This window comes from Pan paniscus, chromosome 21 (genome assembly GCF_029289425.2).
Source record: "Pan paniscus chromosome 21, NHGRI_mPanPan1-v2.0_pri, whole genome shotgun sequence".
In the NCBI taxonomy this organism is placed as follows: domain Eukaryota; kingdom Metazoa; phylum Chordata; class Mammalia; order Primates; family Hominidae; genus Pan; species Pan paniscus.
The window spans coordinates 41,523,102-41,550,722 of record NC_073270.2 but is presented as its reverse complement, the minus strand read 5'-3'; the positions used below and the strand labels follow the sequence as shown (position 1 = coordinate 41,550,722).

Below are 27,621 nucleotides of genomic sequence, written 5' to 3'. Positions count from 1 at the left end.
AGCCAGGCATGGTGGCATGCGCCTGTAGTCCCAGCTACTTGGGAGGCTGAGGCAGGAAAATTGCTTGAACTAGGGAGGCAGAGGTTGCAGTGAGCTGAGATCGTACCACTGCACTCCAGCCTGGGAGACAGACCAAGACTATCTCAAAAAAATAAATAAATAAATTGGAAGTATCAAAGTGAACTCACATTTTTTCAAAAAATAGATTTCTTACCCCCATCTACTAAAAAGTTGTTTAAGACAATGACATCCTAGCAGCAATAAACACCCAGTGCCCAGAGCTAAATTTCTTTTTTTAAAAACCAATGTTTTATTTTATTTATTTATTTATTTTATTTATTTAGAGATAGAGTCTTATTCTTATCACCCAAGCAGTGGTGTGATCATAGCTAACTGCAGCCTCAACCTCAGAGGTCAATTTCCTTTTTTTTTTTTTTTTTTTTTTGAGACGGAGTCTCACTCTGTCACCCAGGCTGGAGTGCAATGGTGTGATCTTGGCTCACACACAGGCTGGAGTGCAATGGCGCTATCTCGGCTCACTGCAACCTCCACCTCCCAGGCTCAAACAATTCTCCTGCCTCAGCCTCCTGAGTAGCTGAGACTACAAGTGCGTGCCACCACGCCTGGCTAATTTTTGTATTTTTCGTAGAGACAGGGTTTCACTATGTTGGCCAGGCTTGTCTGGAACTCCTGACCTTCTGATCCACCTGCCTCGGCCTCCCAAAGTGCTGGGATTACAGGCGTGAGCCACCGTGCCCAGCTCAGAGGTCAATTTCTAAATACCCTTTCCTAATTAAAGAAACCAAGCCTTGGAGAACCAGCTGCGTCCAGGGTCTGGGATAAGAAAAGTAGAAAGTAAGTTTGGGGTTTCTAGTAGTGCCAGAAAACAAAAAAAGGCTAAGGGACTAACAGGAATTGTCAAAAGAACAAAGGAGCTAGTTTAAACAGCATCCCACTGGACAAATTTGGGATAATTTTAGCACAAAATTAATAATAATGAATGGAATTGACTACACCACCACACTCAATAATCTTATTCCTAAGTGCACTTTAAAAGAATAAAAATGGGCCGGGCGCGGTGGCTCACCGCGCCTGTAATCCCAGCACTTTGGGAGGCCGAGATGGGCAGCTCACGAGGTCAGGAGATCGAGACCATCCTGGCTAACACGGTGAAACCCAGTCTCTACTAAAAAATACAAAAAAATTAGCCGGGCGTGGTGGCGGGCGCCTGTAGTCCCAGCTCTCGGGAGGCCGAGGCAGGAGAATGGCGTGAACCTGAGAGGCAGAGCTTGCAGTGAGCCGAGATCGCACCACTGTGCTCCAGCCTGGGCGACAGAGCGAGACTCTGTATCAAAAAAAATAATAATAAAAATGAAAGCTGTTCGTACAGAAGAACATCACCTAATATAACAGAATAACAAAACTAGAATATTACCATTTTTCCATCTCCAGAGTAATAACTGATTCAGGCAGGGATTATCAATGGATGCTAAATCATTAGGTAAATGATGTGGGGGGATAATAGGATATTGACACGTACCAGAGTATCCCCACAGATTATCTACTACTTGCACAAGGAAAAATACACCTTTATAATGGTGAGAGATGGAAGTCATTACCTTATCCAAGTGATACACGGAACAGTGGGACGACCTAGCTTTATGTGTCCCCCGATGTGATGCAATATGAAACACACGGCATTACCACTGAAACACTCTGCAAAAAAAATGTTTAATCTGAAGTCTAGACCTCATTTCCAGTTTACAGGAAATAGAAGAGAATACAAGAAACAAGTTAAACTCACCATGATAAAACAATGTGACTAAACCAGAATGTGGGACATTCTAAAAAACAACTGTTCGGAACTCTTAAAAATTAAACAAATAATGTTGTGAAGGGGAAAAATTTTTTTATTTTTTTGAGACGGAGTCTCGCTCTGTCTCCCAGGCTGGAGTGCAGGGGCTCGATCTCTGCTCACTGCAAGCTCTGCCTCCCGGGAAGAAGAAAGATTATCATGGAATCAAAGCAACTAAAGAGACATAAAAATAAAAAAGTAATGTGGATCCTGTCTGGAAAAATACTATAAGGGACATTTTTGGAACAACAAGAACATCTGAATATCTCTGGATATTAGATATTATACAATTATTGCTAAATTAAATAAGTATATAAAACAAATGGGTTAACAATTAGTGAATACAGGTGGAAGGTATAATGTTCTCTCAACTTTTCATTATGTTAGAAAATTTTCTTAATAAAAAGCAGGGGCCGGGCGCTGTGGCTCATGCCTGTAATCCCAGCACTTTGGGAGGCTGAGGCAAGTGGATCACGAGGTCAGGAGATCGAGACCATCCTGGCTAACACGGTGAAACCCCGTCTCTATTTTAAAAATACAAAAAAATTAGCCGGGCGTGGTGGCGGGTGCCTGTAGTCCCAGCTACTCGGGAGGCTGAGGCAGGAGAATGGTGGGAACCCGGGAGGCAGAGCTTGCAGTGAGCAGAGATCGAGCCACTGCACTCCAGCCTGGGAGACAGAGCAAGACTCCATCTCAAAAAAATTAAAAAATAAAAATAAATAAATAAATAAAAAGCAGGGACTGGGCCGGGCACGGTGGCACATGCCTGTAATCCCAGCACTTTGGGAGGCCAAGGCAGGTGGATCACCTGAGGTCAGGAGTTCTCAACCAGCCTAACATGGTGAAACCCTGTCCCTACTAAATACAAAAAAAATTAGCTGAGCATGGTGGCGCATGCGTGTAATCCGAGCTGCTTGGGAGACTGAGACAGAAGAATCGCTTGTACCAGGGAGGCAGAGGTTGCAGTGAGCCGAGATTGTGCCATTGCATCCCAGCCTAGGCAACAAAAGCAAAACTCCATCTCAAAAAAAAAAAAAAGCTGGGACTTAGTTTCTTTAGGGCCCAAAAATAAGAACAAATAATTCAAGGATTCAGAGGCAAGAAGTCACAAGGACATAAGCAATTAAAAAGTGGGCCCTAGCCCAACGTGGTGGCTCACGCCTGTAATCTGAGCACTTTGGGAGGCCGAGGCAGACAGATCATGAGGTCAAGAGATCAAGATCATCCTGGCCAACATAGTGAAACCCCATGTCTACTAAAAATACAAAAATTAGCTGGGCGTGGTGACGCACACCTGTAGTCCCAGCTACTCGGGAGGCTGAGGCAGGAGAATCGCTTGAACCCTGGAGGCGGAGGTTGCAGTGAGCCGAGATCACGCCACTGCACTCCAGCCTGGCGACAGAGCAAGACTCTGTCTCAAAAAAATGAAAATTAAAAAAAAAGTGGAACCTAATTCCCACACATTTCATTTCAATGGACTGAAAATACACACATACACACACAGAGAGACACAGACACACACAAAAAATATGGTTGTACCGTGCAGCAATACTATCTACTATAATGTAAGCAAATCACTTACCAGGGTGAAAACATAACCACTTTCAGTCTAGAGATAATAAAACAAACTCTCCATTGTTTTTGGCAAAGCATTCAAAGTCAAAGATTTTACCAAACAATTAAATGTCCAGTACTCTAGATTAGGAAATCAGGTGAACATAATCAGAATGCATTTTCCAGTGTTTTGTTTTGTTTTGTTTTTTGATTTAGGAGTCAGGAACATTCAGACACTCTGGAGAAATTTGGTTATTACAAAAATGCTATGAACTCAGTCTACTTTGATTCAAACCCTAGTCCTACCACTGCGTGACCTTGGGCAAATAACTTCATCTCTCTGAGACTCCTTTTTCTTACTGCTAAAATGAGGCTCATAAGAGCACCCACATGAGGGTACTCTCCCACTTGAAGACAGGTAGTCTCCCTCTCAGTGTGGCAGGGCTTTTATGGGTTCAGAATGGGGAATGTATGCTGATTGGTTTGTGCGTATAACAAAAAGGCTAAAACAAAGGCGTCACTCAAAGGTGGGCATGACAGTGTAAAAAACCAATCAGGGAAGGCTAAGTACATGTAAAACAGGTGAAGGGTGGGGATCAATCAGAGGAAACCTTGCCAAACTGGAAGAGAGGTTCTCAATCCAGTCCGTGGATTCACCCAGGACTTGTAGCTTGGCTTTCAGGCTTTAAACTGTCTTTGGAGGCCAGGCACAGTGGCTCATGCCTATAATCCCAGCACTTTGGGAGGCGGAGGCGGGCAGATCACCAGAGGTCACGAGTTTGAGACCAGCCTGGCCAACATAATGAAACCCCATCTCTACTAGAAATACAAAAATTAGCTGGGTGTGGTGGCACCTGCCTGTAGTCCCAGCTACTTGGGAGGCTGAGGCAGAAGAATCGCTTGAACTCAGGAGGCGGAGGTTGCAGTGAGCTGAGATGGCGCCACTGCACTCCAGTCTAGGCGACAAGAGCAAAACTCCGTCTCAAAAAATAAATAAACAAACAAACAAACTGTCCTTGGTTTGACAGTCAGGTTTCACCAGGGAACTGTCCCTATCTGCCTAGGCATTTGACTGCCACCTGCGGCTATCAGCACAATTGCAGCTCACTGCAACCTCAAACTCCTAGGCTCAAGCAGTCCTCCTGCCTCAGCCTCCCAAGTAGCTGGGACTACAGGCATGTACCACCATGCCCAGAATTTTTTTTTTTTTTTTTGAGACAGGGTCTCATTATATTGTCCAGGCTGGTCTTGAAATCCTTGACTCAATCAATCCTCCCACCTCACCCTCCCAAAGTGCTGGGATTACAGGCATGAGTCACCATGCCCAGCTGGATTATCTTTTTTTTTGTTTTTTTGAGACAAAGTCTTGCTCTGTCACCCAGGCTGAAGTGTAGTGGCACAATCTCAGCTCACTGCAACCTCTGCCTCCCAGGTTCAAACGATTCTCCTGCCTCAGCCTCCCAAGTAGCTTGGACTACAGGCGCACACCACCATGTCTGACTGATTTTTGTACTTTTAGTAGAGACAGGGTTTCACCATGTTGGCCAGGCTGGTCTCAAACTCCTGACCTCAGGTGATCCACCAGGCTTGGCCTCCCAAAATGCTGGGATTCCAGGTGTGAGCCACCACACCAGGCCCAGAATATCTTTTAAATGTTAAGTTGAAACTTTGTTTTTTTTTCTTCCAAGACAGAGCCTTGCTCTGTCGCCCAGGCTGGAGTACAATGGCGTCGTGATGTTGGCTCACTGCAACCTCCACCTCCCAGGTTTAAGCAATTCTCTTGCCTCAGACTCGGGGGTAGCTGGGATTATAGGCATGTGCCACCACACCCAACTAATTTATTTTGTATTTTTAGTAGAGACGGGGTTTCACCATGCTGGTCTTGAACTCCTGACTTCATGATTCACCCGCCTTGGCCTCCCAAAGAGCTGGGATTACGGGCATGAGCCACCGCATCTGGCCAAATGTTAAGTTTAAAATTTGTTCCTAGAAATTTGTACAAGATGGCCATAACGTTTTCCTCTTTTCCGTAAAGACACGGTTAAGAAAAAAAAAAATTGGGGCCAGGTGCGGTGGCTCACGCCTGTAATCCCAGCACGTTGGGAGGCCGAGGCGAGCAGATCACGAGGTCAGGAGATCGAGACCATCCTGGCCAACATGGTGAAGCCCCGTCTCTACTAAAAATAGAAAAAATTAGCCAGGCGTGGTGGCAGGCGCCTGTAGTCCCAGCTACTCGGGAGGCTGAGGCAGGAGAAAAGCACGAACCCGGGAGTCAGAGCTTGCAGTGAGCCAAGATGCACCACTGCACTCCAGCCTGGGCGACAGGGTGAGACTCCGTCTCAAAAAATAAAAATAAAAATAAATAAATAAATGAAGATTAAAGGGGAAAATACGCATGGTCAGTTAATTAGATGCCCAAAAGCATTAAATTCAACATTACTCAGGCTGAAAAAAAAAAAAACTTGCAGCAAACAAGGAATAGGCATGAACTTCTTTAATCTGACTAAACACATCTACTATGATCCTATGATAAACATCATACTTAATGGTGAACTCTCAGATGCGTTCCTGTTAAAGTCAAACAACAAACTATGGAAGGCTGCTATCATCACTATCATTTAACATCTTGCTGCTATGATCCTAGTCAATGAACACAGAAGGGAAAACGGGAAGGAAAGAAAAAAAGTAAGGAAGGAAGAAAGGAAAAGAAATGAGAAGCAGAGGATTGGAAAGGAAGAGGCAAAACAGTTGTTTGCAGATACATGATGGTCTATGTAGAAAATCCAAAAGAACCATTAAAATGAACACGAAAATGGAGAAAGGTTTCTGTGTAAGACCAGATACAAGACTCAATAGCGATAAAGACTCATGTACCCATTACACATGGCCGCTTTTGCTTCCTCTATCTTCCCACCCTTTTCCCCCTTCATATTATCTCCTTTTTCTTCCTACTGCATATAATCACAGAATCTTCATATTATCTTGAAGCAAATCACAATGTATCATTTTATTCATAAATGTAGGTATATAATCTCTAAGAAATAAGAACTCTTAAAAAACAAAATTACAATATCACTTCCACATCTAAAATGTTAACGATTCTTTAATATCAAATAACCAATCAATGTTCAAACTTCCAACAATCTCATAAATGTCATAAATCTTTTTTAAGCAGTCTGCTTTTGTTTTCAAACTATATAAAATCCACATACTGAATTTGGTTAACAACAATATTCTTTCATGCCAGCAATAACCAAAGAGAAAAAATATATATATAAAGATCTGGCCAGGTGCAGTGGCTCACGCCTGTTATCCCAGCACTTTAGGAAGCCGAGGTGAGCAGATCACCTGAGGTCAGGAGTTCAAGACCAGCCTGGCCAAAATGGCAAAACCCCGCCTCTACTAAAACATACAAAAATTCCAGGCATGGTGGCGGGCATCTGTAATCCCAGCTACTCGGGAGTCTGAGGCAGGGAGAACTGCTTGAGCCTGGGAGGCGGAGGTTGCAGTGAGCCCAAATCGCTCTACTGCACTTTAGCCTGGGTGACAGAGCAAGACTTCATCTCAAAAAAAAAAAAAAAAAGATCCATTCATAGAAGCAACAAAAACTAGACAGTACTTAGGAATAAATCTAACAGATAACATGCAAAATCTTTATGGAGGTTATAAAACATCACTAAAGTTCATAAAGTAAAACATGAATAAGTATAAAGATGTATTTTCATGAATGAAAACTTTTTATCAAGATACCAATTAAATACAATTTACTTCAAAACTCCAAAAACACTTTTCAAGACACTCAACAATACTACAAAAATTCACATTAAAGAGTAAAGGTTGACTGGGTGCGGTGGCTCACGCCTGTAATCCCAGCACTTTGGGAGGCCAAGGCGGGCAGATCACAAGGTCAGGAGATCGAGACCATCCTGGCTAACACAGTGAAACTCCGTCTCTACTAAAAATACAAAAAATTAGCCGGGCGTGGTGGCAGGCACCTGTAGTCCCAGCTACCCGGGAGGCTGAGGCAGGAGAATGGCGTGAACCCAGGAGGCGGAGCTTGCAATGAGCCAAGATCGTGCCACTGCACTCCAGCCTGGGCGACTGAGCAAGATTCCGTCTCAAAAAAAAGAAAAAAAAAAAAGAGTAAAGGTCTAAGAATACAACAAATAAAATAAAACCTGTCTTACCAGATATCAAGAGTTATGTTAAAGCAATATCAATTAAATAATGTGTTATTACAAGCACAGGAGTAAACATAAATCAATGGAATAGACTAAAGAGCTGAGAACAGGCCTATGTAAATATAAGGCTTAATACATACAAGTGGTATTGCAGGTCAATGGGGAAAGAATGGACTATTCTAAACATGATATTGCAGCAACTGGTTATTCATTGAATTAAAAAATAATAATTAGATACAAGTTCATACTACACATAAAATGAATTCCAGGTGGATTAAAAACCTAAATATGTGCCAGGCATGGTGACTCACGCTTGTAATCCCAGCACTTTGGGAAGCCGAGGCAGGTGAAACACTTGAGGTCAGGAGTTCAAGACCAGCTTGGCCAACATAGTGAAACCTCATATCTACTAAAAATACAAAAAATTAGCCTAGCATGATGGTATGTGCTGGTAGTCCCATCTGCTCAGAAGGCTGAGGTGAGAGGATCACCTGAGCCTGGAAGTCAAGGCTGCAATGAGTTGTAACTGCACCACTACACTCCAGCCTAGGCAACAGAGTGAGACATATCAAAAAAAAAAAAAAAATGCCAGGTATGGTGGCTCACGCTTGTAATCCCAGCACTTTGGGAAGCTGAGGAGGGCAGATCACAAGGTCAGGAGTTCCAGACCATCCTGGCCAACACAGTGAAACCCTGTCTCTACTAAAAATACAAAAATTAGCTGGGTGTGGTGGCGGGCGCCTGTAATCCGTTACTCAGGAGGCTGAGGCAGGAGAATCGCTTGAACCCAGGAGGCAGAGGTTGCAGTGAGCCAAGATTGTGCCACTGCACTCCAGACTGGGCGACAGAGCAAGACTCTGTCCCAAACGAAAAAAAAAAGAACTGAAAAAAATACCAGAGTATAATGCATGTATTAAGGTTAAATACTACTTCATAAAATTTGTGTTTCAGTTAAATTTATATAGATCAGGTATGGTGACTTATGCCTGTAACCCCAGCATTTTGGGAGGCCAAGGCAGGAGGATCACCTGAGCCCAGGAATTCGAGATCAGCCTTGGCAACATAGTGAGACCTCATCTCTACTAAAAATTTAAAAATTAATCAGGCGTGTGGCTGGGCATAGTGGCTCACACCTATAATCCCAGCACTTTGGGAAGCCAAGGCGGGCAGATCACGAGGTAAATCCTGGCTAACACAGTGAAACCCCGTCTCTACTAAAATTACAAAAAATTAGCCGGGAAGCTAAGGCAGGAGAATGGCATGAACCCGGGAGGCGGAGCTTGCAGTGAGCCGAGATTGCGCCACTGCACTCCAGCCTGGGCGACAGAGCAAGACTCCATCTCAAAATAATAATAATAATAATAATAATAATAAATCAGGCGTGGTGGCATGTGCCTGTGGTCCCAGCTGAAGCAGGAGGACTGCTTAAGCCAAGGGAGCTCAAAGCTGCAATGAGCTCTGTTCCCACCACTGCACTCCAACCTGAGCAACAGAGTGAGACCTTGTCTCGAAAAATAAAAATAGGCCGGGTGCCATGGATCTGGCCTGTGGTCCCAGCACTCAGGAGGCCGAGTTGGGCAGATCGCCTGAGGCCAGGAGTTCAAGACCAGCCTGGCCAACATGGTGAAACACCGGCTCTACTAGAAATAAAAAAAAAAATAGCCAGGCATGGTGGCAAACACCTATAATCCCACATACTCAGGAGGCTGAGGCACGAGAATTGCTTGAACCTGGGAGGCGGAGATTGCAGTGAGCCAAGATCACGACCCTGCATTACAGCCTAGGCAACAAAGTGAGACGCTGTCTCGACAGCGTTTCAAAAAAATAATAATAAAAACAAAATAAAAATAAATTTTTATGTACATATGGTTGAGTACCACACTGGATTTAAAATACATTTCTTACTGTAGGTTGTGGTCAAAAGCCACTGCCCAAGTAAAAGTCTGTGTATGTGCACAAAGAGACATTCACAGCAGCACTGTGTCTCAGGTGAAAAACTGGAATTTAAGCACCCATTTAAAAAAAATACAATAAAAAATAATAAATAAACAGGCCAGGAGCGGTGGCTCACACCTGTAATCCCAGCACTTTGGGAGGCCAAGATGGGTGGATCACCTGAGGTCACAAATTTGAGACCAGCCTGGCCAAAATGGCGAAACCCCATCTCTACTAAAAGTACATAAATTAGGCTGGGCGCGGTGGCTCACGCCTGTAATCCCAGCACTTTGGGAGACCGAGGAGGGTGGATCACGAGGTCAGGAGATCGCGACCATCCTGGCTAACACCGTGAAACCCCGTCTCTACTAAAAAAATACAAAAAAATTAGTTGGGCATGGTGGTGGGTGCCTGTAGTCCCAGCTGCTCGGAAGGCTGAGGCAGGAGAATGGCGTGAACCCAGGAGGCAGTGCTTGCAGTGAGCAGAGATCGAGCCACTGCACTCCAGCCTGGGCGACTGAGCAAGACTACGTCTCAAAAAAAAAAAAAAAAAAAAAAACCATACAGTAGCTGGGCAAGGTGGGCACCTGTAATCCCAGCTACTCGGGAGGCTGAGGCAGAACTGCTTGAACCCAGGAGGTGGATGTTGCAATGAGCCAAGATTGTGCCACCACACTCCAGCCTGGGTGACAGAGCTAGACTCCATCATAAATAAATAAACAAACAAACGTCCATTAGTAGGGGACTAGATAAACAAAATGTGGTATATTCATACAATAAAACTCTATACAGAAGTTAAGATGTAGTCCCAGATACATGGAGGGCTAAGGCAGGAGGATCACTTGAGCCCAGGAGTTGGAGGCCACAGTGAACTATGATTGTGCCATTACACTCCAGCCTGAGCAATAGAGTAAGACCCTATATCAGGGGTGGGCGAGGAGGGTGCGGAGTTAAGTATGGGTAAATCACAAAAACATATTGAATACAAAAAACAAAGACACAGAAAAAAAACAAGTTGTATGATACTACTTATATAATATATATACATACAATATATAATATATATACACACACAGTATATTATATATATATACACACACACACACACATATATATATACTGAAACCAAAAAAGGAACTAATTATAGATAATACAAATAGCCCAAAAACAGGCAGGCTTGGTGGCTCACGCCTGTAATCCCAGCACTTTGGGAGGCCAAGGTAGGCAGATCATCTGAGGTCAGGATTTGGAGACCAGCCTGGCCAACATGGTGAAACCCCGTCTCTACTAAAAATACAAAAAATTGGCCGGGCATCGTGGTGCATGCCTGTAATCTCAGCTACTCAGAAGGCTGAGGCAGAGGAATTGCTTGAACCTAGGAGGCAAAGACTGCAGTGAGCCAAGATCACGCCACTACACTCCAGCCTGAATGAAAGAGCAAGACTCTTGTCTCCAAAAAAAAAAAAAAAAAACCCCAAAAACAACTGTGTTGAAAGTGTACCTAATTACCTAATTATTTTTTCTTTTTTCTTTTTTTTTTTTTCGAGACGGAGTCTCGCTCAGTCACCCAGGCTGGAGTGCAGTGGCGCGATCTTGGCTCAATGCAGCCTCCACCTCCCAGGTTCAAGTGATTCTCCTGCCTCAGCCTCCTGAGTAGCTAGGACTACATGCGTGCACCATCATGCCCAGCTAATTTTTATATTTTTAGTAAAGACGGGGTTTCATTATGTTGGCCAGACTGGTCTTGAACTCCTGACCTCGTGATCCGCCCACCTCAGCCTCCCAAAATGCTGGGATTATAGGCGTGAGCCACCACAACTGGCCAAGTGTACCTAATTCTTTTTTTTTTTTTTTCAGACCGAGTCTCACTCTGTTGCCCAGGCTGGAGTGCAGTGGTGCAATCTCGGCTCACTGCAACCTCCACCTCCTGGGTTCAAGCAATTCTCCTGGCTCAGCCTCCCGAGAAGCTGGGATTACAGCATGCACCACCATGCCCGGCTAATTTTTTGTATTTTTAGTAGAGACAGGGTTTCGCCACTTTAGCCAGGCTGGTCTCGAACTCCAGACCTCAGGTGATCCACCCACCTCGGCCTCCAAAGTGCTGGGATTACAGGCGTGAGCCACCGCGCCCAGCCAAGTGTACCTAATTCTAATAGCAAAGACAGTTTTCTGTACCAACTGCTTCCATGCCTCTCTTCTCCTGTCTTATCTTCCTACACCTGAAGAGCTGATCAATCTATTTTGAAAGAATCTCAAAAAGGGTTAAACTCTTCCTTCTTTAGCTCAAAAAGGAATTAGCCAGGCATGGTGGCACACATCTGCAATACCAGCTACTCAGGAGGCTGAGGCACGAGAACTGCTTGAACCTGGGAGGCAGAGGTTGCAGTGAGCCAAGATCTGCCTGGGTGACAGAGCGAATCTCTGTCTAAAAAAAAAAAAAAAAAAAAAAAAACCCTTAAAGAGGTATAAGTTCTGAAAACCCCATGCTCACCTTGAGTACCAACAAATGACCAAATTCTAGGATGCCCTCAACCACAACAATCACTTCACAGTCTATAAGGTCTTTCCTTACATATTCTATCATTTGATTCTCAGAATAACCCTATGAGGTCAATATTACCAATACCCACATTTATAGATAAGCCAATGCACAAAGCAGCTAATTACCAGCCAGAGGTCACAAGTCAATGACACAGCTGGGACTATAACCCCTCAGCTTCTGAACCTAATCACCCTGACAGTGTGCCCTTACGTGATGACTGTATTTCAACATACAAGATCATGCCCAGAAAACAGGATGGGGTGTTCACAACACATGAGCTGCTCCAATCGAACCCCTTTTTCTTCACTATTCCATCCCTGATCTTTCCTCTTTTTTCAGACAGGCAGCCAAGAGCAAGAGAGCTGCCACTATTAACTCTTCCCTTCCCTGTAGCCATTCCTGCTTCTTTTTCCCAGAACTCTTTCAGATGAACAGGCAAAAGGGGGAAACAAATATATACAGGGGGTTACAGGACAGTCACCCTGACACTGGGATCCCTGCATCAAAGAGAAAAGACTGACATTTCCTCACATCTTCCAAGAGTCAGGAAGTAGAAAAACACCACAAAAAAAGCCTAAGCTACCACTCTATCAGTGCTGGCAAAAATCCTTTACTGAAGGGCTTTAATTAACAGAAAAATGTAAAAGTACCAGTTTTTTAAACGGTCCCGGGCTTCCAACTGGGCTCCCACTTCAAAGCTGATTCCTCGTCTGTTAGGTGGATGCTTTGTCATTTTCAGTCATCAACGGGGCTGCCTTTATTCTCCTGAAAAAGCCAATTAAATATTTATGAAACTTAGGCAAAGTCCACCCAGAGTGTAGCATCATTCACTACACATAAAAAAACAAACAGGCATTATTCAAAACACAAAGCTCCATGAAACCCTGTTGGTGTCCTCATTCTAACACAGGTGTGTCTTCCACTGGTTCCTATTCCTCCATCGTGCAGCTTCCTGTGGTTTCTGGAACTAAGAAGACCCTCCCTCAACACTGCTTACCACTCACCTACAAGGGCCAAGGGCCACCCCTCAGAACTACAAAAAAACAACTGCTTTCACAGTTAAATTCAGTCATATGCTGATGCATTATTCAACAAATATTTGCTCAGCGACTATTTAAGGAAACAATCAAGACCAAAAGAGACACAGCTCCTGCCCTCAAGAACCCTTCAGTCTACCGGGGAAACACAAAAATTTAGCCAGTAAACTGATAAATAACTGCAAACTGTAATTGCAATGAAATTTAAAGAGTTACAAAGGAAGCAAACAAATGCCAGGCACAGTAATGTATGCCTATAGCCCCAGCTACTTGGAAGGCAGAGCCAAGTTGTTTCTTTGAGCCCAGGAGTTCAAGACCAGCCTGGGAAACATAGCAAACGCTCGTCTCTTAAAAACAAAAAAAATTAAAAACGAAGCAAACAAAAGTTGAGATATTAATACTTGGTGCTACTTTTGGAAGGCTGTACGAGGTCTGTTTATTTATTTATTTATTTTTTGAGACAGAGTCATACTCTTTTACCCAGGCTGAGTGCAGTGGTGCCATCTCAGCTCACCGTATCCTCCACCTCCCAGGTTCAAGCAATTCTGGAGCCTAGGCCTCCTGAGTAGCTGGGACTACAGGCGCATGCCACCACACCCAGCTAATTTTTGTATTTTGAGTAGAGATTGGGTTTCACCATGATGGCCAGGCTGGTATCAAACACCTGACCTCAAGTGATCTGCCCACATCAACCTCCCAAAGTGCTGGTATTACAGGCGTGAACCACTGCGCCCAGAATTGTTTATACTTTCTTTGATCTATGTATATTTCCTATTTCTTTTTTTGTTTGTTGGTTTGTTTTTTGAGAAGGAGTCTCGCTCTTGTCGCCCAGGCTGGAGTGCAATGGCATGATCTCAGCTTACTGCAACCTCTGCTTCTCGGGTTCAAGTGATTCTCCTGCCTCAGCCTCCCAAGTAGCTGGGATTGCAGGCACCTGCCACCACGCCCAGCTATATTTCCTACTTCTTGAGTCCATTCTGATCATTTGTATTTTCCTATAAGTTTTACCCAGATTTTTTTAATCATAGAACAATAAAACAGTAAAAATATTCACGTTTAATTCCTTTAATTGCCTTTGAATCTGAAGTCACAATTTGAATCTCTCCTTTCTCAATCCTGTCTCGTGTACTCGTGCTGCAATGAATAAAATTTATATTTATGATCAGAACCAAACAGTAAAGCCAATTTCCTTTTGATGGAAAAAAAAGGTGTACTGGATTAGGCCATTTACAAGAAAAGTGGCCCCCATAAAAGAACACTTCCGGCCGGGTGCGGTGACTCAAGCCTGTAATCCCAACACTTTAGGAAGCCGAGGCAGGCGGATCACAAGGTCAGGAGTTTGAGACCAGCCTGGCCAACATGGTGAAACTCCATCTCTACTAAAAATACAAAATTAGCGGGACGCGGCGGCAGGTGCCTGTAATCCCAGCTACTTGGGAGGCTGAGGCAGAAGAATAGCTTGAACCTGGGAGGCAGAGGTTGCAGTGAGCCGAGATCACGCCACTGCACTCCAGCCTGGGTGACAGAGCAAGACTCCATCTTGAAAAAGAAAAAAAAAAAAGAACACTTCTTGTGATCACTGAGGTAATTAATCTATTAATCTGCAGAGTCCTAAATGCTATCGGAGGAGCTAGTGGTGGTTCTGATGGACATGTAGCCACTCTGAACTCTAAGGGCACTTGAACAGACCACTTCCTTACAGCAGACTTACCCCAGCCTAACTCCTTCCTCCCACTAAACTCGGGACTTTTTAAAATTTTTTTTAGACAGGGTCTCATTCTGTTGTCCAGGCTGGAATGCAGTGGCGCTATCATAGCTCACTGCAGCCTCAGACTCCTGGGCTCAAGCAATACTCCTGCCTCAGCCTCCCGAGTAGCTGGAATCACAGGCATGCATCAGCACACCCAGCTTTTTTTTTTTTTTTTTTTTTTTTTTTTTTTTTTTTGCAGAGAGAGTATCTATGTTCCTAGGCTGATCTCAAACTCCTGGGTTCAAGCAATCCTCCCGCCTGGGCCTCCCAAAGTGCTGGGATTACGGGATTACAAGCACGAGCCACTGCATCCACCCTTATACTTTGGCTGTTGACAGCCTACACTGCCCAAGCAATGCCAGAGCACTGCCAGAGCAATGCCTGCCTCCTACCAGAACACTTTCTTTGCAATAAATGAGTATGGAAAAAAATCACAGAAGTGAGTACATGTCTAATGTTTAAAATAGCAGCACATTTTATGAAGAATTTGCTTGCAATATATTACATAAAAAGGCAGGATGCAAAATTGTACCACATGGAGCTCACATTAAAACTCATACACAGCCAGATGAGGTGGCTCAGGCTTATAATTCCAGCTACTGAAAAGGCTGAGGCAGGAGGATCGCTTGAGCCCAGGAGGTTGAGACTGCAGTGAGTTATGATTGTGCCACTGTACTCCGGCCTGAGTGACAGAGCAAGAACCTGTCTCTTTAAAAAAAAAAACAAAAAAAACAACAACAAAAAAAGGCCAGGCATGGTGGCTCATGCCTATAATCCCAGAACTTTGGGAGGCCGAGGCTGCCGGATCACCTGAGGTCAGGAGTTTGAGACCAGCCTAACCAACATGCAGAAACCCCGTCTCTACTAAAAATACAAAATTAGCCAGGCACGGTGGCACATGCCTGTAATTCCAGCTACCTGGGAGGCTGAGGCAGGAGAATCACTTGAACCCAGGAGGTGGAGGTTCCAGTGAGCCAAGATCGCACCATTACATTCTAGCCTGGGCAACAAGAGTGAAATTCTGTCTCAAAAAAAAAAAAAAGAAAAGAAAAAAACTCGTATGAATTTATTTTTTTGGAGACAAGGTCTTGCTCACTCTGTCACTCAGGCTGGTCTACAGTGGCTCAAACCTGGATCACTGTAGCCTCGACTTCCTGGGCTCATGTGATCCTCCTTACTCAGCCTCCCAAGCACCTGGGACTACAGGTGCAAGCCACCACACCCAGCTAATTTGTTATCTGGTAGAGACAGGGTCTTGCTATGTGTTTGTCTGGGCTGGTCTCAAACTCCCAGGTTCAAGTGATCCTCCTGATTCAGCCTCCCAAAGTGCTGGAATTAGAGGCATGAGCCATGGTACCCAGCCACTGATTCTTTTGTAAAGACAGGAAGAAAAAAATAAGTTATAGGTTATTGGTGATTGTTCCTTTCTTCTTAAATACTTTCCTAAATTTTAGTTTTTCACAATGAAAATTTTTCACAAGTGTATAATGTAAAGGATTATACATGTGAAGGACAATAAGCTATCTATTAAACAACCCATTCCAGGCTGGGCGCAGTGGCTCATGCCTGTAGTCCCAGCACTTTGGGAGGTCAAGGTGGGAGGATCACAAGGTCAAGAGATCGAGACAATCTTAGCCAACATGGTGAAACCCCGTCTCTACTAAAAATACAAAAATTAGCTGGGCATGGTGGCATACGCCTGTAGTCCCAGCTACTCAGGAGGCTGAGGCAAGAAAATCGCTTGAACCTGGGAGGCAGAGGTTGCAGTGAGCCGAGATCATGCCACTGCATTCCAGCCTGGCAACAGAGTAAGACTCCATCTTAAAAAAAAAAAAAAATTCCAAAGGGCTGATATTGGGAAACACATAAAGCAAGCAAACCGAGGCAGAAATGGTTGACAGCTGTAATTAAGGAAGCTGAAACTTAATAAACTGAAAAGCTGTGTTGGCAGGAGTGTTCTAACTACTTGGACCCTAGGAAAGGAAGCGTCAAGAGGTTTGACAGCCTTTACCAAACATTCTGTAAGAAAATGAGATATCAAATCTGACATACACATGGCCAGGCGCGGTAGCTCATGCCAGTAATTACAGCACTGGGAGGTCGAGACGGCTGATCACTCGAAGTCAGGAGTTCCAGACCAGCCTGGCCAACATGGTAAAATCCTGTCTTTACTAAAATTACGAAAATTAGCTGGGCATGCTGGTGCACGCCTGTAATCCCAGATACTCAGGAAGCTGAGGCATGAGAATTGCTTGAACCCAGGAGGTGGGGGTTTCAGTGAGCCGAGATCACGCCACTGCACTCCTACCGGGGTGACAGAGCAAGACTCTGAAAAAACAAAAATCTGACATACAGGTATAATCCAATCAGTAGAAAGGTCTTCATTTTGGCTTGCCTGAAATACCACGTCAAATTTTTTTTTTTTTTTTTTTTTTTTTGTATTTTTAGTAGAGATGGGGTTTCACTATGTTAGCCAGGATGGTCTCGATCTCCTGACCTCGTGATCCGCCCACCTCAGCCTCCCAAAGTGCTGGGATTACAAGCGTGAGCCACCGCACCCGGCCAATACCAAGTCAAATTATCTTGTTCTCTGACTTCATTCATACCAAGTAATATTCTGATTATTAATTTCCCCTCCCATTATATAAAAAGGTGATGCCCAACAAGAAAGGCAGGATGAAACTTAACACTCACTGAGCTGCTATTATTTGTCAGGCTCTACGTAGCCTGACAGTCTTCTTTTACCAAAGTAACGGAATTTAATGTAATGGGGTTAAATGCTTGGCCTTGAATCCCCAGCCCCACTCATCATTAACTGAATGAATTTATATAAATTATATAACCCCTTATTAGCTGAATGAATTTGTGTAAATTATTTTCCTCTCTGTAAAATAGGGATGGTGATAATAATAATATCTATCTCCAGGCAGTGGATGTGAGGATTAAAATATATAATCCATTTAAAGAGCTCAGGACTGGCACAAAGTAAGAACTACATAGTTAGTAGCTGTTAATAACTATGTTATCACAGATAAGGAAATTAGGCTTAAAGTAACTTGGTTAAAGTTCAGGTGCTAAGTGACAGGCCCCAGAACAAAAGCCCAGGTTGGCCTGACTTCTGAATTAATTGTTTCTACATTACTTTCCCCCAGGCACCTCAGGAGGCCTTCCATTAAAATGCAGGAGTGAGGGAGCAAGGCAGTGAATGAATGAAGATGAGGAAATTATTCCCAAAAGCTCAAGAAAACCAATTCCTCTTGAGGCTGAATCCTCAGAATTCTTGCTACGTATGAACTAAAACGTGTTTCATTTTAACTCTGATCCACCTGTTTGAAGTTTCACTCTCTGATATCACACAGAACACAAAACTAATCTGGCTTTCCCATCCCATTACCAATTTCCCCTCCACCCCTCTAAAGTGGCAGAGTTTGTTTTTAAATTCACATTAATTCACCCAACAAACCACTAACAAGTATTATCAGTAAGTCACTATGCTGGAAATGCTGAAAATTAGGAATCCAACTCAGTCCCAGCTCTAGTCCACCCAGCAAGACAAACGCAAACACTGAGAAGACATGAATGAGCTCTAGCAAAGGGTGAGGGGAGGGGCAGAGGGGAAATCATCTGAAAGTATCTATTTAAATTGACAACATCTACTAAAGAATAAAAGAGTTCAATACAGAAGCAGGGATTTCAAAAAAATTACATAAGTAGTACATTTTTACTTCTTTCATTTAGTTTTAAACATAATTTTTCTGAAGATGCAATAGGACTAAAGATTCTGTAGCTTTTAACTTTTCTTCAGGGCCTTAGCTTTTTCTTCCAAAAATCATCAGCTTCCAGAAAAAGAGGAAAAGGGAACATGTTCAATATGGACATGGAGAGAATTTTAAAAACTCATGAAATCTGTATTCACATAGGATTCCATTTTAAAAGACCTTGGCAGGATTTCAAATTACTCCTTTACATTCAAATTTCCCTACAATGGGAACTCGCTGCTACACAGGAGACACAGGGCCTAGTTTACTTCCTTAAATACAGTATTCATTAATGTCCCCTGCATCAATGACAATGAAAGCTTGAAATGCACACTGTGCAGCACAGTTTAAAGGGCACTTTCACAAACGACAAACTGGGAGAAAATAACTGTAACCCGTATGACAAAGAGCTAACTTCCAATATTAACAAAGAGTGCATACAAACCAAGGACAAAAAAGTCAAACAATTTACCTTTTTTTTTTTTTTTTTGAGACGGAGTCTTGCTCTGTCACCCAGGCTGGAGTGCAATGGCATGATCTCAGCTCACTGCAACCTCCGCCTCCCAGGTTCAAGCGATTCTCCTGCCTCAGCCTCCCGAATAGCAGGGATTACAGGCGTGCGCCACCACGCCCAGCTAATTTGGTATTTTTAGTAGAGACGGGGTTTCTCCATGTTGGTCAGGCTGGTCTTGAACTCCCGACCTCAGGTGATCCACCCGCCTCAGCCGCCCAAAGTGCTGAGATTATGGGCGTGAAGCACCACGTCTGGCCACAACTTACTTTAAAATGCGCAAAGTGGACCAGGCCCGATGGCTCGCGCCTGTAATCCTAGCAATTTGGGAGGCCAAGGTGGATGGATCACCTGAGGTCGGGAGTTGAAGACCAGCCTGACCAACATAGAGAAACCTGTCTCTACTAAAAATATAAAATTAGCCGGGCGTGGTGGCACAGGCCTGTAATCCCAGCTACTCGGGAGGCTGAGGCAGGAGAATCGCTTGAACCCGGGAGACAGAGGTTGCAGTGAGCTGAGATTGTGACATTGCCCTCCAGCCTGGGCAACAACAGCGAGACTCCGTCTCAAAAAAAAAAAAAAAATGCGCAAACTGTAAGAACTGGCAGATTTGGAGGTCGAGTACAGATACCAAGGTCTAATGAACATGTGATAATATATACATATAACATCACCCTAAATTAAAGGAAATGCAAATTAAAATAACAAATTTTCACTTCTCAAATTTGGCAAAAATTTAAAGGTAGTGTTAGCAGGGATGAGGAGAAAAGACCATGCCCAAATGCTTCTACCAAAAGCATAAACTAGAAAAGCTTTCTAGAGGCAATTTGGCACCACCTACAAAAACATACTCTCTGCCCAACAATCCCACAGCCAGTAACTTATAATGAAGACATACCCTCAAAGCCTATCAAATTATCTATAACAACGATCAATAGAGCTTTGCAATTTCTGCAACCAAAACGTACATCAAAAGAGGACTGTGTCTCAGCCACTCGGGAGGCTGAGATGGGATTGCTTGAGCCCAGGAGTTTGAGGCTGCAATAAGCTACAATCATGTCACTATAGCTATTAAAAGGAACGATGGGCCAAGCACAGTGGCTGACACCTGTAATCCCAGCACTTTGGGAGGCTATGGTAGGTGGATTGCTTGAGCTCAGGAGTTCAAGATCAGCCTAGACAACATGGTGAAATCCCATCTCTACAAAAAATACAAAAAAATTAGCCAGGCATGGTAGTGCGTGTCTGTAGTCCTAACTACCTGGAAGGCTGAGGTAGCAGGATGGTTTGAGCCCAGGAGGAAGAGGTCGCAGTGAGCGGAGATTGTACCACAGCACTCTAGCCTGGGCAACAGAGCCAGACCTGTCTCAAAAAAAAAAAAAAAAAAAAAGGCCAGGTGCGGTGGCTCACGCCTGTAATCCCAGCACTTTGGGAGGCCAAGGCAGGTGGATCACCTGAGGTCAGGTGTTCGAGACCAACCAGGGCAACATGGTGAAACCCCATTTCTACTAAAAATACAAAAATTAGCCGGGCATGGTGGTGGGAACCTGTAATCCCAGCTACTCAGGAGGCTGAGGTAGGAGAATCACTTGAACCCAGGAGGCGGAGGTTGCAGTGAGCTGACATCGCGCCACTGCAAACCAGTCTGGGTGACAGACCAAGATTCCATCCCAAAAAAAAAAAAAAAGCCAAAAGACAAAAACAAACAAAAAAAACCACCAAAGAAGTAATTGTCAGCAGGAATTATCTAGATGGTAAAATTTTATTTAATTCTGGTGGTGGGGTTGCTTCTTTATGTTTCTTCATTTTTTTTCTTTTTTTTTTTTTTTTTTGAGACAGGGTCTCACTCTGTCGCCCAGACTGGAGTGCAGTGGCACAATCTCAGCTCACTGTAACCTCCGCCTCCTAGGCTCAAGCAATTCTCCCGCCTCAGTCTCCTGAGTAGCTGTGATTACAGGCATATGCCACTACTGCCCAGCTAATTTTTGCATTTTTAGTAGAGACAGAGTTTCACCATGTTGGCCAGGCTGGTCTTGAATTCCTGACCTCAAATGATCCACCCACGTTGGCCTCCCAAAGTGCTGGGATTACAGGCATGAGCCACCACGCCCGGCCCTTTTTTTTTTTTTTTAATGTTATTTAAATATGCAAATTTTTGGCCAGGTACACTGGCTCATGCCTATAATCCCAGCACTTTGGGAGGCTGAGTATAGGCCCATGCCTGTAATCCCAGCATTTTGGGAGGCCAAGGGGCAGGTAGCTTGAATCTAAGAGTTCAAGACCAGCCTGGGCAACTTGGTGAAATCTCATCTCTACAAAAGATCCAAAAAAAAACCTGCAAATTTTTTAAATGCAAGAATTTAATTCTTACACTATTTTACTATTTACTGGATCTTCACAACTGCCAGATTATATAATTAGGACTAATGTAATGTTACCATGGTATACAAGTAAAATTAAGTTACAGGGAGGAAACTGACATGCAGAGGTGCTAGCCAATTTCAAGGTCCTCTGAGGCAGGAGAAATCCCTCTTATCAAAAGTAACACGATGTACGCAGAAGTAGACAAAGTACCTCTCAAAGGTCCTTCCTCTTTCTCTGACCAAAGTCGTTGCTATGCTTATATTCATATCTTTAGATATAAACATAACTTGAATACAGGAAGATAAAGCAACTGGATGCTTTTCAAATGTTGTGTCACAATTATCACACCATTATATAACAAGCAGAAATACCTAATTTTTTAGAAAAGACAAAACCTAACACTGGTCCAGCTGTGGGGAAACAGGTACACTAGAACACCTCCTGGGGTCCTGACCATGGCCATCTTTTTATACCTTAATCTAGAAGCAAAGAACAAGCTGTGGAACTGCTTATACTCTTGGACTCAGCCATTTCAAGCTGAAGAATACAGTCCAGGATAAAAATAAATCATTTGTGAAAACGAGAAAAACCAATAGCTCTTTACATAAGATTCTGGGCAAACTGGATGTAGTTCATCCATTAAAAAACAAGAGAATATTTAATCAAAATTCAATACAGTAGGACTACATTATAAACTCAACAAATATGTAATAAATTAAATAAAGAATGCTATTAAGCTACTACTATGATAAAGATATAAACTAACTTTACAGAAAGAGAGTAGATGTAAAATAACCTTATCCAAACTAACGAAACCCGCATAAAAAAAAAATGTATAGTCTGGGTGTGGTGGCTCACGCCTGCAATCCCAGCACTTTGGGAGGCCAAGGCGGGCGGATCATGAGGTCAAGAGATCAAGACCACCCAGGTAAACATAGTGAAACCCCGTCTCCACTAAAAAATACAAAAATTAGCTGGGCATGGTGGTGCGCACCTGTAGTCCCAGCTACTCAGGAGGCTGAGGCAGAACAATCACTTCAACCCTGGAGGTGGAGGTTGCAGTGAGCTGAGATCGCACGACTGCACTCCAGCCTGGGCGACAGAGTGAGACTGTCTCAAAAAAAAAATTTATAATAATTAAACTTACATATATTAACCAATTTAATCCTTACAAAAATCACAGAAGTACTATATTAATCCCCATTATAAAGATGAGGAAAAAGAAAGTTAAGGACACTCACATAGTAAGGAGCTGAGCCAGCAATCGAACCTCAGCCCAGTAGCTCCTGAGTTCAGATTCTTACCCCAAGTTTATTTACAAGCTACCTTGTTGAGCTCTGTTTCTTCACTTATGATATGTGGATAATGGCCCCTATCGTGGGTGCTATGAGAATTAAATGAGAAAGGTCTGCAAAACCCCTATTAAAATATCTAACACAAAGTAGGTAGTCAGCTGGGTGCAGTGGCTCACACCTATAATCCCAACACTTTGGGAGGGCAAAGTGGGCAGATCACTTGAGGTCAGGAGTTCGAGACCAGCCTGGCCAATGTGGTGAAACCCTGTCTCTACTAAAAAAATACAGAAATTAGCCAGGCATCATGGCACACACCTATAATCCCAGCTACTCAGGAGGGTGAGGCAGAAGAATTGCTTGAACCAGGAGATGAAGGTTGCAGTGAGCCAAGATGGCACCACTGCACTCTAGCCCAGGCATCAGAGTAAGATTCGTCTCAAAAAAAAAAAAAGTAGGTACTCAATAAATGATAGCAGATTTTTCTTCCTTTTTTTTTTTAAGACAGAGTCTCGCTCTGTCCCCAGGCTACAGTGCAATGGTGCAATCTCAGCTCACTGCAACCTCCTCCTCCCGGGTTCAAGCGATTCTCCTGCCTCAGCCTCCCAAGTAGCTGGGATTACAGGAGCACACCACCACACCCAGCTAATTTTTGTATTTTTAGTAGAGACAGGGTATTGCCATGTTGGCCAGGCTGGTCTCAAACTCATGACCTCAGGTGATTTGCCCACCTCAGCCTCCCAAAGTGCTGAGATTACAGGTGTGAGCCACCACGCCCATATTTTCTGAATTCATATCACATTTACAGTTAATGTTGTACTGACAAAGACTCTGGGTTTTATTTTGGGAGAGGCAAAAGAGTACTGTCGCTATAGTAACTGGAAGTCTTGCCCTCAGCAATCCCTTTGTGCTCAGGGAAAAGAGGGACAACAAAGAATTAAAAGTGATAGATGGGTATGGAACAAGACCTTTCAGTGAATCAGCTCTGGGACAGGAGTAGAGGGAAATAAACTCTGGAACTTTCGAGGAAAAAAGTCTCTGGGACTCTCAAGGAATAAAATGCCAACCACCAGAAACTACAGAACAGGCTTTGGGATAATCTAATGGTGCTCACCACAAGGCTGGGATTCAACCTCCATTAAAGGGTGACAGTGCCTTTTAACTCAATACAACCACTTTAAATTGAGGGACACTTCAGGTGAAAGACCAGCTTAAATCTTTATGCCCCCCTCATTCAAGAAATATTCATTGAGTGCCTGCTGTGTGCCAGGTACTGGAAATAGACAATGGGAGGACAAGGCACCCGGACCCTGTTCTCTAGTGGGGAAGGCAGCTAAGAAACAAGATAAGCACATACATAAGGGTCATTTCTTTTTTTTTTTTTTTTGAGACGGAGTTTTGCTCTTGTTGCCCAGGCTGGAGTGCAGTGGCACGATCTCGGCTCACTGCAACCTCCATCTCCCAGGTTCAAGAGATTCTCCTGCTTCAGCCTCCTGGTAGCTAGGATTACAGGTATGTGCCACCACGCCTGGCTAATTTTTGTATTTTTAGCAGAGAAGGGGTTTCTCCATATTGGTCAGGCTGGTCTCGAACTCCTGACCTCAGGCGATCCACCCACCTCAGCCTCCCAAAGTGCTGGGGATTACAGGTGTGAGCCACCGCGCCTGGCCTTTTTTTTTTTTTTTTTTTTTTTTTGAGACAGAGTCCCGCTCTTGTCGCCCAGCCTGGAGTGCAAGGTGCAATCTCGGCTCTCTGCAACCTCCGCCTCCCAGGTTCAAGCATCTCCTGCCTCACCCTCCCCAGTAGCTGGGATTACAGGCGTGCACCACCATGCCTGGCTAATTTTTGTATTTTTAGTAGAGACAGTGTTTCGCCATGTTGGCCAGGCTGGTCTCGAACTCCTGAACTCCAGTGACCCACCAACCTCAGCCTCCCAAAGTGCTGGGATTACAGGCATGAGCCACTGCACCATGCGAGCACATAAAGATCATTTCTGACAGAGATAAGTAATTGTGGGAAAAACAACAAAATAATGTGAACCAGCAACATGGAAAGGACTATTTTAGATACGGCTGTTAGAAAGGACTCTCAAGACAGGCGCAATGGCTCATGCCTGTAATCCCAGCACTTTGGGAGGCCGAGGCAGGTGGATCACCTGAGGTCAGGAGTTCGAGACCAGCCTGGCCAATATGGTGAAACCCCGTCTCTACTAAAAATACAAAAATTAGGCAGGCTTAGTGGTGGGCACCTGTAGTCCCACCTACTTGGGAGGCTGAGGCAGGAGAATTGCTTGAACCCAGGAGGTGGAGGTTGCAGTGAGCCAAGATCATGCCACTCACTCCAGCCTGGGTGACAGAGCGAGACTCTTGTCTCAAAAAAAAAAGAAAAAAGAAAAAGAAAGGACTCTCTGAGGAACTGAGGTCTAAGCAGAGAACTAGGTGACAAGAAGGAGATCTAAAGGAAGTGACTTCTAAGCAAAGGGAACTACTAGAGGCAAAGAATCTCCGGCAGAAAGGAGCTTTCCCCACACACAGCTTGAACCTAGAAGGTTGACTTCCCGCAGCCCATGCTGCTGTCCCAAGAAAGCATAAACAATTTTAGCCGGTCCAGTGATACCTGGGTCTCCCAGGAAGAAGTCTCCAAGAGGACCTTTTGCCAAAGTTCTGCCGTGGAGGAAGGCCAGGGAGTGCCTAGGGATGGGTGCACAGACAGGTTTTAGACTCAGATTCTAACCAATTCTGGCTCCAGGCATTGTTGGCTGAGCAACGACAAGAAAAATCACTGAGCCTGTTTGCCCAGCTATAAGATGGGATCAACAGCCCCAATTTCCTGGGTTGTTGTGAAGAATAAATGAGCTAATGGATGTCAAGTGCTTAGCACAGCAAACTCTAAATGGTACTGGTGATGGCAATGGTGGTATACTAGCAAAAAGGACATCAGACACAAAGAATTATAGTCAATATTATTAAAAATTAACAAACAGTATCCAATATACTAAAGTGCATAAAGAGCGTATCTTTAGTCGTAGGGAAGTAACAAATTGGTTCAAGTAGGACCTCTTCCCAGGTCACACTAGAAGAAAGGGAATTAGTCCCTTTTACTTGACAAGGTAGGGAAGGAGGGAGGAAAGGCAGAAGAGGTAAGGAGGAAGAAAAAGAAAGGAAGAAAGGAAGGGAAGGCAAGAATGAAAAGAGGGAAGAGGCCAGGCACGGTGGCTCACGCCTGTAATCCCAACACTTTGGGAGGTCGAGGAGGGCGGATCACCAGAGTTCAGTAGTTTGAGACCAGCCTGGCCAACATGGTGAAACCCCGTCTCTACTAAAAATACAAAAAATTAGCCAGGCATGGTGGCAGGTGCCTGTAATCCCAGTTACTCAAGAGGCTGAGGCAGGAGAATTGCTTGAGCCCAGAAGGTGGAGGTTGCAATGAGCCAAGATCGAGCCACTGCACTCCAGCCTGGCGACAGAGCAAGACTCTGTCGTAAAAAAAAAGAAAAGAGTGAAGAAAGAAATAGGCCTCAAAACTTCACCTACTTTCTTCCCAGATACTTGAAATGCTTTCTGCAAGAGTCAAGCTTTGCCTTCCATAATTAAAATGCAAAGAGACAGCAAACATGAGTTGAGTTTACTCATTCCAAACTACTGAGAATGAGTCGATTAAATCAGTGGATTTTCCCAGAAGCAGTGGAAAGGGCCTGTGCCAGGGTTGGCCCTAAAATGTATCTGCTGTATGACCTTTCGCGTATTACTCAATTTCACTAAGCTAATCATCTTACCAAGTTCCTTCTCCTTTTGTCCCCATCAAAGAATAAGGCCTCAAGATTGGCAAGTGTGCCAAACTAGAAACATGGGCACTTACCTTACCTCCTTCTCCTTCCCTCACCTCCCACACTCGGACATTTTGTAGGACCTGCTTCTAAGTCTCAGCCATTGCCAAGTGGATGCCCAGTTCAGCCCTGCATCAGTTCTAGTCTTGATTACTCCAGCAGCTCTTGACAGAGCTCCAATCCTCCAGCTACACCTTCCCCAGATCCAAATCAATACTGTCTCATGAGATGACATCTTCTCAGTGGTTATTTTATGACAAATACTATTCTAAGATATATATATATATATACAATTCTAAGATATATATATATATACACTATTCTAAGATATATGTATATACTATTCTAAGATATATATATATATACTATTCTGGTGTATATATATATATACTATTCTGGTATATATATATATATATATATACTATTCTGGTATATATATATACATATATATAAAAACTATATCAGCCCATTTAGTGTCTACCTCTTAGGTTTGTAATGAGGATTATTCCCATTTTATGGATGTGAAAACTGAGGTTCACAAAGTAAGTTTCCCAAATACCAAGGCTAGTCAGGTATTGGGACAAGGAATTGAACCGAGGTAAGGCTGACTCCAGTTAATTACACTGTTGCCAATCTTCATCACTGCTGCTACAGTGATATTTCTAAAATGTAACTATGATCATAAGACTTCTATTTTAAAACAGTTCAGGCCGGACGCGGTGGCTCACGCCTGTAATCCCAACACTTTGGGAGGCTGAGGCAGGTGGATCACAAGGTCAGGAGTTCAAGACCAGCCTGGCCAACATGGTGAAACATCGCCTCTACTAAAAATACAAAAATTAGCCGGGCATGGTGGCACACGCCTGTAATTCCAGCTACTCAGGAGGCTGAGACAGGAGAATCGCTCGAACCCAGGAGGCGGAGGTTGCAGTGAGCCAAGATCGCGCCACTGCAGTCCAGCCTGGGCAACAGAGCAAGGCTCTGTCTCAAAAAACAAAAACAAACAAACAAAAAAA

The 27,621-nt window shown here is 43.9% G+C and overlaps 1 protein-coding gene across 2 annotated transcripts in view; it reads right to left on the bottom strand.

Annotated features, from left to right (window-relative positions):
* The window catches only part of PHF20 (PHD finger protein 20), a 184,213-nt gene that overhangs the window by 137,646 nt on the left and 18,946 nt on the right, over positions 1-27,621 (bottom strand). For both annotated transcript variants that reach the window (XM_034947499.3, XM_055104817.2), the window contains exon 2: positions 12,718-12,832. In XM_034947499.3, the coding sequence (XP_034803390.1) occupies positions 12,718-12,800 (83 nt within the window). In that variant the 5' untranslated portion in view covers positions 12,801-12,832. The remainder of the gene's footprint in view (positions 1-12,717; positions 12,833-27,621) is intronic.